General features: G+C 35.7%; 1 protein-coding gene across 5 annotated transcripts in view; it reads right to left on the minus strand.

Moving 5' to 3' along the window:
* Positions 1-10,773, minus strand: part of LOC128983558 (UV-stimulated scaffold protein A-like) — a 157,174-nt gene that overhangs the window by 38,498 nt on the left and 107,903 nt on the right. For all 5 annotated transcript variants that reach the window (XM_054402873.1, XM_054402872.1, XM_054402874.1 and 2 more), the window contains 2 exons: positions 1,912-2,087; positions 838-1,027 (listed from right to left, as the gene is read on the minus strand). In XM_054402873.1, coding sequence (XP_054258848.1) covers positions 838-1,027; positions 1,912-2,087 — 366 coding nt within the window. The remainder of the gene's footprint in view (positions 1-837; positions 1,028-1,911; positions 2,088-10,773) is intronic.

Here is a 10,773-nt window from a genome sequence, read left to right on the forward strand (position 1 = left end):
ATGAACATTTCCCGCGGCCGAGCAGATATCATCGTCGTCTCCCGCGGTCACGGAAACGTCATCGTCATCTCCCGCGGTAACGGAAACGTCAACGTCGTCGTCCGCGATCGCGGCAAAATCATGAACATTTCCCGCGGCTGTTTAGACATCACCGTCGTCTCCCGCGGTCACGGAAACGTCATCTCGTCGTCCGCGATCGCGACAAAATCATGAACATTTCCCGCGGCCGAGCAGATATCATCGTCGTCTCCCGCGGTCACGGCGACGTCCGCAATCCCTGCAAAATCATTAACATTTCCCACGGCCGTGTAGACATCATCGTCTTCTCCCGCGGTCTTGGAAACGTCATCGTCGTCTCCCGCGGTCACGGTAACGTCATCGTCGTCTCCCGCTGTCACAGAAACGTCATCGTCGTCTCTCGTGGTTTCGGAAACGTCATCGTCGTCGTCCACTATCGCGGCAAAATCGTGAACATTTCCCGAGGCCGTGTAGACATCATCATCATTGGCTTTCGCGGTTACGTAAACGCAAGACGACGATCGCGGCAAAATCATGAAAATTCCCGACTTTGAAATCAAATTTAAGACTAAATCCCGACTTTTCAAGACCGTTTTAAAATTCAATACTAATTCCCGACTTTCCCGATTTTCCCGACTACTAGACACCCTGTTTATACTAACACCTGTCTTTTACCTTTAAACCTTATATAGCCAGACACTTACAATCTCAATAAATGAACACCTGGTAATTCATATTAGTATCAACATGTGGATAACAAAGAGTTTTAAAAAAATAATCTAAGGATTGATTAAATTAAATAAGTAATGAACACATTACCTTGTAGCGGTCCTGACGAGGGCACAGTCTACCACTTGGTAGACGTACTCGACAACTGTGAGTTACTGGCTTGAACTTGCCAGTAAACTCGATGACACGGGTACGCAATGCTGCTGAGCCTTCTGGCACTGGCAGCTCATCAATGGTTCCCTCCGAGCCTACCCAGAACCTATGACCATCTGTGCTGCTTCTGTAAACATCAATGACTTCATTGCCTTAATACAAAGCTTGACTAACCTCTTGTTACTATCGTGTAGTGTGTTTAAACAGGACATAATTGTTATTCAGTTAGCACGAATCTGATTCTAATGGAGATCATGTGTAGTTAAGATGCTCCTAACACATTTGGTGTTGACTTTTTGTGAGCTCAATGATTAATGTGGGAGACTTTGGTTTAAAGATGAGTTTCCCAGCTAGCACACCCTGGTAAGAAATATAGAAGTGTGCGAAACGTAAATTTATGAGATGAGTGAAGATGACAAATAACCCCCTTCCACCCCCCCCCCCCCCCCAAAGGCAAGCAAACCTGCACATTTAGCAAATTACCATTTGTCTGTTTGGATTGTTACTGAAATATTTCCTTGAAAATAACAGTTTTATTTTTTATAAAAACAACATTAGGTTTAGTGAGTACTTATGTTTGCTTCTATAAAGAATGTAATAACTTGTGAAGTTATTAGCTAAGTTGTAAAATGTAGATGTCCTCAATTTGATCAAGATATATTCATAGCAAGCAAACTACAACAGTTTACTTATCCCCCATAAGAATAACATGGCAATTTAAAATTCACAGAGTATTGTAATTTTCTCTGTCGCCGTACTTCTTCCGGGTCATGAAAATCAATGGTTTCTTCATAGGATCGACGCCCTAGTAAGGTAACTTTGTTTTAAATTTAAAAACAGCAACCTTTTCCCTATCTTAGGACTAGCCTGATGTTTGGATTTGCTTTGGTACACCTAAAAGTAAAAATAGCTTTTATTAAGTTTCAAATTGAAATTATTTAATTCATTAGCAGTCTTGTGTTTAAATTAAAGCTATTTGTAAACAATTTCTTATTGAATTTGACAACGTACGGAACAAGCGTGGGCACAGGCAACTTTTCATCCTCCCAGTGGTAGAGATCAACATCGTATGGCAGCTTTGGAGCAACAGCCAGCAGTTTTTTCTTCCGGTCACTGGTTTCACCACCTGATGTTGACGGCTCAGGATCAGCTCTTGTATCCTCTTCCATATCTTGTTTTTCTGGATTCTATGCAAAATGATGTCAGGTCTGAATAGTGACTACTTTCTTCAACCAGTCAAAAATGTGAATAGAATGACACCTTTTGCAGCTTTGTAGCTGATGTGTACACTTTGTTGTGGGTTTGAAATTTTTAGAATTATTGAATCTCCCGCGCCGTGCAAGATAAGCTCAGTGATACATTATTTGATTACAAATACATATCAGATGCCGACACTCTTTGCCAGATGATTGCAAGCTATGGCTTAATGCAATGAGTAAGTGTGGAAATGAGTTAGGAGTGTAGAAATGGCCGCGAAAACCTTTTTCCTTTGTGGTCTTCTTTGAGAAGTCTGGGTACCCATCAAAAACACAAAGATCTATCAATTCCCTTAAAAACCAACGAAGAAATAGACGATGCAGTTGAATTTTTTTACAATGTAATTCAACAATGTGCTTGGGAAGCAACCCCTATGTCATCGTGTCGACTGCAAACTAACGATGGCATTAACTATCCTGTTCAAATAAAGAAACTCATAGCGGAGAAACGTAAATTAAGAAGAGTGTGGCAGAATACACGGAATATAAATAGTAAAACAAACTTTAATAGAGCGTCCCAAAATTTAAAAAGACTTTTAAGACACGTTAAAAACTAATGGTTTCAGGAATATACAAGTAATCTTTCTTCAACAGAAGCATCAAACTACTCTTTATGGAAGGTAACAAAAAACTTCAAGAGACCAAAATTGTCTGTTCCCCCATTATTAAAACCTGATCGTTCGTGGGCTAAAAGCTTGGACGAAAAAGCAAAATTATTTGCGTCCCACTTCTCCCAAGTATTTACGCCACATACCAGTGCAACAAACTCTCCTGAGGTACAGGAGTATCTGGATTCACCCAATCAACTGGATTTGCCTATCCAAACATTCACAAAAAATGAAATAAAAATATGCATCTTCCATGAATTAGGTTTAAATAAATCTCTAGGATATGATTTAATCACTGCAAAAATATTAAAAGAGCTCCCTGAGAAAGGTTTTAAGTTCCTTACTCTAGTATTCAATGCCATCCTCCGCCTCGAGTACTTTCTGACTCAATGGAAGGTTTAAGAAATTATCGTTCTACCAAAACCTGGAAAACCCCCAAACGAAGTAATCTCGTACAGGCCCATCAGTCTCCTTCCCATAACGTCTAAGGTATTCGAAAAACTACTTTTAAAAAGACTAGGCCCACTGTTGGATGAACATAATGTTATACCTAATCATCAATTCGGCTTCCGTCAAAACCATTCTACCATTCAACAAGTGCACCGACTTTCAGACAGAATAAGACAGAGCCTGGAGAAAAAAGAATATTGCTCTGCAGCGTTTCTTGATGTAAGCCAAGCCTTTGATAAAGTGTGGCATACTGGACTTTTATTCAAAATTAAACGTTCTCTCCCTCATAACTATTTTCTATTGTTTAAATCTTACCTGGAAAACAGACATTTTAGAATAAAACACCAAGGAATTTACACCAAGCTACACAAAATAGAGTCAGGTGTACCACAGGGAAGCGTCCTGGGACCAATTCTCTATCTCATATACAGGGTGAATTTTAAATGAGTTCCCCCCCTACTTTTTTCTACATTTCTTAAGATATCAACTTCGGACCACGTCAGATCATTGTAGTGTAGTAAGTACTTCATTTTGACTGGATAAACATTTTTGGCCGCCATCTTGGATCCGCCATGTTGGATACAAATTTTTTTTTTCAAATGTAAAGGTAGGGTTGTGACCCATTGTTTCAAACTATAATTTTACGCTGATTACAATGCCGCAATTAGTTTTAAAAAATCTTGATCCGTTCTAAAGTTATGAGGACTTTTTATAACTTTATTTTTAGCCCATTTTAACATTGTGCATTTACAAACTAAGACCATAATCTCAAAATAGTGCTAGATAAAGATAAGTATACACCACCATTTATTGTCGACCTATTATCACTTGGTTATGACGGATGTATTTTTTTGGCCGCCATCTTGGATCTGCCATTTTGAAATGTGATAAATTAGTTTAAATATGAAGGTGGTGTTGTGACCCATCATTTCAGACTACTTTTTTATGCTGAATTTAATGCCGCAATCCGTTTTGCATTTTCATATTTGTTTTTTGAAATATTGGGAATTTAAGTAAGATAATTTTAATATTTCATCAAGAAAGCCTGAGAAACAAAAACGAATTGCGGCATTGAATTCAGCATAAAAAAAGTAGTCTGAAATGATGGGTCACAACACCACCTTCATATTTAAATTAATTTATCACATTTCAAAATGGCAGATCCAAGATGGCGGCCAAAAAAATACATCCGTCATAACCAAGTGATAATAGGTCGACAATAAATGGTGGTGTATACTTATCTTTATCTAGCACTATTTTGAGATTATGGTCTTAGTTTGTAAATGCACAATGTTAAAATGGGCTAAAAATAAAGTTATAAAAAGTCCTCATAACTTTAGAACGGATCAAGATTTTTTAAAACTAATTGCGGCATTGTAATCAGCGTAAAATTATAGTTTGAAACAATGGGTCACAACCCTACCTTTACATTTGAAAAAAAAATTTGTATCCAACATGGCGGATCCAAGATGGCGGCCAAAAATGTTTATCCAGTCAAAATGAAGTACTTACTACACTACAATGATCTGACGTGGTCCGAAGTTGATATCTTAAGAAATGTAGAAAAAAGTAGGGGGGGAACTCATTTAAAATTCACCCTGTATACGTCAGACATACCTGAAAATCCAAATTTATTTTTATCTACATTTGCAGACGACACAGCACTCCAGCACTCCTAACATCCCATGAAGACCCATTTTTAGCTTCTCAAACACTACAAATTGGCAGTCTTTCCACGTGGCTACAAAAATGGAGAATCAAAGTGAACGAAAGCAACTCCGACTCGATTTGTACAGCAGCTCTGAAATTTATTTTCTTTTTTTTTGTTAGTGCTAAAGCTGTTTAGCTACTAACTCATGCATTCCAATTGTTATTTTATTGTTAAAAATGCCATCATCTTTACTCATTGTTTAATACAAAACAGATTTAAAATAAAACTATGTTAAAAAAAAAAAAAAACTTAAACCTTAATATTATTATATGACTATAACTATAATATTAATATTATTATATGGCAAATTAATATTATATTATAAATGAAAGTTATTGTTGTTTCCCAGCAACAGAAAGGCAATGTTTTTCGCCCGCCAATAACGGGTTGCCATATACTGTTTTTTTCAGCAATGTTGGCATATGTCCATTGTTGAGAGTCCGTTGACAACAGCCGCTGTGTCCCAGCAATCGTTTTTAATCTGTGGGACGTTATTACATTTACTCGTTATTTTATTTAGTTTAGATGGCAATGACTCGATTGGACTTATTCTTCGCAGTTTAAGCAATCTACAAAATATTTATAAAAGAATTAGGTGTTTGTCAAATTTACTTGAATGCAGTAGGTATAGGCTATTAATTAACAGTTGTGTCTAAGGAATATGTCGGCCTTAGTCACTAACAAGACTACATGATTGCGCCACTCATCCTACACTCATCTCCATTCATAATTCGCTTAAGAGTCCTTGGAGGCTAGCGGCCATCTTGGGTAATTTTAAACAGCTGCTGAAGAGTTATTTATCGTCCAAAAATATGTTTTTAAACACCAAAGTAATTATAATTTAAATATCTAGTATACTGTGAGATTAGAAATGTTCTTTGTAGTTTTAAATTGTTCTCCAAGGGAGTCACGGAAGCTAACGGCCATCTTGGATTTGCCCGCCATAAGAGCAATGTTAATTTTGTAAATTTCAAAGAGCCGTTGAAGAGTTATATACAGTCCATAAATATTTTTTTCAAACACCACAGTGATTGTAATTTGAATATCTAGTATACTGTGAGATTAGAATATTTCTTTGTAGTTCTTAAATTATTTTATGCGTTAGAACGTCTAAGCTCCAAGGACTCTTAAAATACCTACTTTGTATGGTCGCCATTTCATTGAAAAGTGTTAAAGTATCAAAGGTATTTTAGTTAATACAAAAGCCAAATTATATTTTCATGCTATAACGTTATATCAATTTCAAAAAGAAAAAAACAGATTATCAAAATTATTTACTGATTGAGATTTTTGGTCAATTAAGGCTGGGCGCACACTGATCCAGCATTTCACCTGAAGCAAAATGTTGCACAACGATTTGCTTGAAGCGTTTTGTTTATTTGCTTCCCAGTGTGCGGGAGAGTTAATACAAAAGCCAAATTATATTTTCATGCTATAACGTTATGTCAATTTCAAAAAGAAAAAAAAAACAGATTATCAAAATTATTTACTGATTGAGATTTTTGGCCAATTAAGGCTGGGCGCACACTGATCCAGCATTTCATCTGAAGCAAAATGTTGCACAACGATTTGCTTTAATCGTTTCGTTTATTTGCTTCTCCAGTGTGCGGGAGCATGATTCAGCATTTGGTTTCAAGCAAAATTAAGAATAATAAATATTGGAATAAATATTATGTTTACTGGTCGTATACTGCAGTATTGTTTTAAAATAAACGAGCTGGTGGCCCGTCCTACGTACGGGAATCGAGTTGTCAACTAAAACGGAATAATTCAGAACATCTAGTTTACACACATAGACACAAATTCTGGCAGTTTTAATGGGGAAGATCACCTTATAAACAAATGTAAAGTGACCACCTATTTATTCCATTCGAATATGGACCTAAAATATGGCGATATGCATTTTAAATCCGATAATTTTACCATAAAACAGCATTTATGGTAAAATAAATCGAGGTGTCGATTTGAAAAATCTTGAAGTGAGATTGGCGACCGATTCACACTGGTTTTGAGTAGAGTAGTAGTTACATGCCACCTCCAATCGCATACTGTACTACTTATGTACTTACCGTACCTTATCTTACCTCCGTGACCACTGAAACTTTTATGAGAATTCTCTTCTATCACCTGCCTCTTCAAAATTTAGATCCCAGTCTGAGGATGCATTTCATAACTTGAAATTTCCCGTCTATCGTGTGGTACTCCTTGGAATATACTTTTTAAAAGTTTATGCACAGCCTGTCCATCCAAGCTTTACCTACTTCTGGAAAGTATCCCTATATTTAGGTGTTAACACATTTCTCTTAGCTCTCTGTTCTTTTTTATTTCGACCTCCGGGCCGTTATCTTGAACTGGTCTGTATATTTTCTCTGCACTTTATTATCTAACCCAGCATTAAGGTTTTTCGGTTCTTTGGTCAGTGCCCAAGTTTCTGAATCATCAGCACTACGGGGATAGTTGGTATCGTATGAGTCGACTTTGGGTTCTGCTGCACCCTGCAGTTTATTTGACAGTTTTATAGAGACCTACTACAACGATTGTACGCTTTCATTACTAACCAAAATTTTAGTATTCCGACATACTCATATTCAAACATACAGAAAAAGAAGTATCAACACGTAAACCACTTATATCTTAAACAATTAAGCGATAAACTGCTGAGAAGATATTTCCCAAATATGAGTTTGAAATTTGCAATGCATAAACTAAATACTTACACAGATTGCATTTACGACAAAACTTGATTAAACGCAAGTAATTGAGATGTTAGTTCGAAATACAGTAACACATTTCCTGATAACGCAGATCCTTCACGGTAGGGGAAACTACCTACATTTTAAAGTGAAATAGTATGTAGGCAAACACCAACGAACAATATTTTTGTAAACAAACAACTCGTAACATAAACATTTCAATGACAGTTATAAACCAGCTGTTAGTTAAACCAGCATTGAAAATACTTTAAATTGCTAGCGTCGGCTACTAGACTTTTTAAAAATTAAAACTTAATTTCTAAAAAACTAAAACCCTAAACTAAAATTATGGCTTCGACATTCCCTAGTTCTCTTTCTTTCTTTCAACACAAAAATCATGAAAATCCGTCAAGTGGTTGATTCAGAATCGTGAAATAAAAAACCCTGTTTCGTTTTAATATTATAGATGGGAGGAGGAAGTCAACGCAGCTATTGCTGTATATCAGTTTTTGCATAATACTAGACTAAATAGAAAAGAAAGACAACATTGGGTTCACCCAATCAAACTGTTGATAGACAGCTTTCCTCTCAGAAATGAAATCAGATCCAGGATAAGTTTACAATTATTGTCAAATAATTGCTATACTATTATATAGGAAGGGTTTTAAGTACCGTAAGAACTTATTATTATATAATGTTGTGATGGTTGTATAAATAATGATTAATAAACTGAGTAACCTTGCTAATTTCTTAATTATTTTACTACTTTGCATGGGCTGTATGACTACCAAAGTGGTAGCAAGAAAAATTAAACAACAATATTGTGTAATGGAAATTCAAAATATAATTGTTAAGTTTTAACGAAATTTCAAAATTCATTTTTCAAAGAAGAGTTATTTTTTAAACAACAAACGGTCAATTGAATTTTGAAAGCCACTAAGCTTTACTAGCTAGAAGGGATTTGGCACATGCACAGAACGTTTTGCTCCTTGAAACATCAAACATCGTGCTGTATGGGATCCATTCGTCGATGTATCAAGGCATTGAGAAGCGCCTCGCAACGTTTGTTTGATCAGTGTGCGGTGTCCCATTGAAATACATAGGGAGCTCGTACGCAGCGAAACATTTTGCCTCGCAACACTTACTTCAGGTGAAATGCTGCATCAGTGTGCGGCCGGCCTAAAAATGATGGCTGTAAAAAGACGGACTAGACTTTAAAAAGACAAACACTTGGATTAATTAAATAAAAGATCTGTATTAAACCAAGTTGGACAATTAATTAATATTTTCAAATCATGATAAAGAATAAAACATATTTTATTTCAATAAATCTAAATCATAAAGAAAAAAGGCAGGCATAAATTATTACATATTCTTCCCCCAAAGAACTGCAACCTGGACAAATTTCGTGTTGGCGTATTAATTATATAGATTCCAAAATTAATTGTAAATGTTGTCATTCCATTATGTTTTATACCATAGTAATAAAATATTAATGCAAATGACCAAAAAAAATTTCAATCAAGCCACAAAAACTTCAATGTTTAAAGTTAAATTATGATCAATAATTTTCTTTGCAACGACTGTAACTACTGAAACCATTGCACCGATTGAACGCCACCAGTTGTTGTAGTGGAATTCACTCAGGTTTTCATTCTACTGAAAAAACGACTTGTTTGAAAAACAACCGATTGACTAGTCGATTGTTTTCCCAGTCTTTTGTCCCATCACTACTAGTACAAGCGCTAAGCTGTCTGCTTTAGTCCAGACAGGGCGCAAATGCGCCGGCAAGGCACTGTTGCGTCACTACCGTGGAGCGCTGGCAACTGATTCGAACGGCGCAGCGTGGTGAGATCGGTTACTATCCTGTGGTGTCGAGTGACTATCACTGTACGTAGGGGCTACCCTTTACTATTAACTGTAATTCAATGAAAATGGATTATTGTTTAATTGTTTTTGCAAGACTACGTCACTTTGAAATAGTGAAACAAAATAATTTTTCATAATAAAAAAAATTTTTACTTGATTATTTTGGCTTTTGGAGGCCCCTTTGAGCCGAAGGTCCTCAGCGATCGCCAACCAGCCGCCCTGGCCAGACTGGGCCTGCAAACCAGCCTCTGCTTTTGATTTATCAAAGTGTCTAAGTCGTGAAAATAATATTATTGATACATTTTCATATAAAAAGTAGGACACTTACAATGTAGGTTATACTTTTTTGTAATAATTTGGTAGCTTTTTGTTTATAAATTCAAACTACTTAACAAGTTGTTGGTTTAGGCAGTCCCGTTGCGAGGCACGGGTACAGCAGCTAGTTAGTACAATAAAAATATGTTTTGACCCAAAAAAAATTAGCACAAGCGGGGAATTTGGTACAGATGTTGGGTGTACCTCCCTTTTTAACATACTAAAAGTACCCTAAAATTGAAGCTGTGCTACGGCCGCCATATTTCTGTATTTTTGGCTATAGTGACTTTATTATTAGAGATACAAGAAACCTCTAAATACACAAAATGTAGTCCATCTAAAAATACACATTTTTTGTATTTACCATTTTTCTCTAAGCCTAACGGTTTTTGAGTTATTTGTGATTAAGTATATTTAGTTTTTTTATTTATATAAAAAAGGCGAAACCCATGGAAATCAACGTTTACTTTTTATGTTTACGACCATTCATCCCATTTAGTTAAATAGTGTGATACTATAAAATCTTTAAATTTAACTTTATTTCATGAGTAAAACAACTACGCCACAGCTAACCTGCAGACTCAGCAAATTTCAATTTGCCTGATTGGATGTTTTATTAAATGTACAATATGTATATAAATAAAAATTAGGTTTAAAAGGTACCCAGGTTGTTTTTAAAGGGAGGGTAATATAGTGTGTTTTTTTAGTAAAATATCAATAACTTCGTATAAAATAAACTAATTATCCAAGTTTGATCATGATTAATCAATAAACAAGCAAACTAAAACAGTTTACTTATGCATAAGAATAGTCGGGAGTCTTAAATTTACAATTTACAAATTTAAATTTACAAATGATGGTTGTATTTACTAAAAAGATGGCGATTCTTTGTCAAGACTCGATTTATAACCCAAAGGAGTTTTCAAAAGGAGATTTCAAAAGTAGATGTTAATTTATTAAATGGGTAAAAA

This window comes from Macrosteles quadrilineatus, unplaced genomic scaffold (assembly GCF_028750875.1).
Source record: "Macrosteles quadrilineatus isolate MER2022 unplaced genomic scaffold, UCM_ALF_1.0 Scaffold_1__1_contigs__length_201487025, whole genome shotgun sequence".
NCBI lineage: Eukaryota > Metazoa > Arthropoda > Insecta > Hemiptera > Cicadellidae > Macrosteles > Macrosteles quadrilineatus.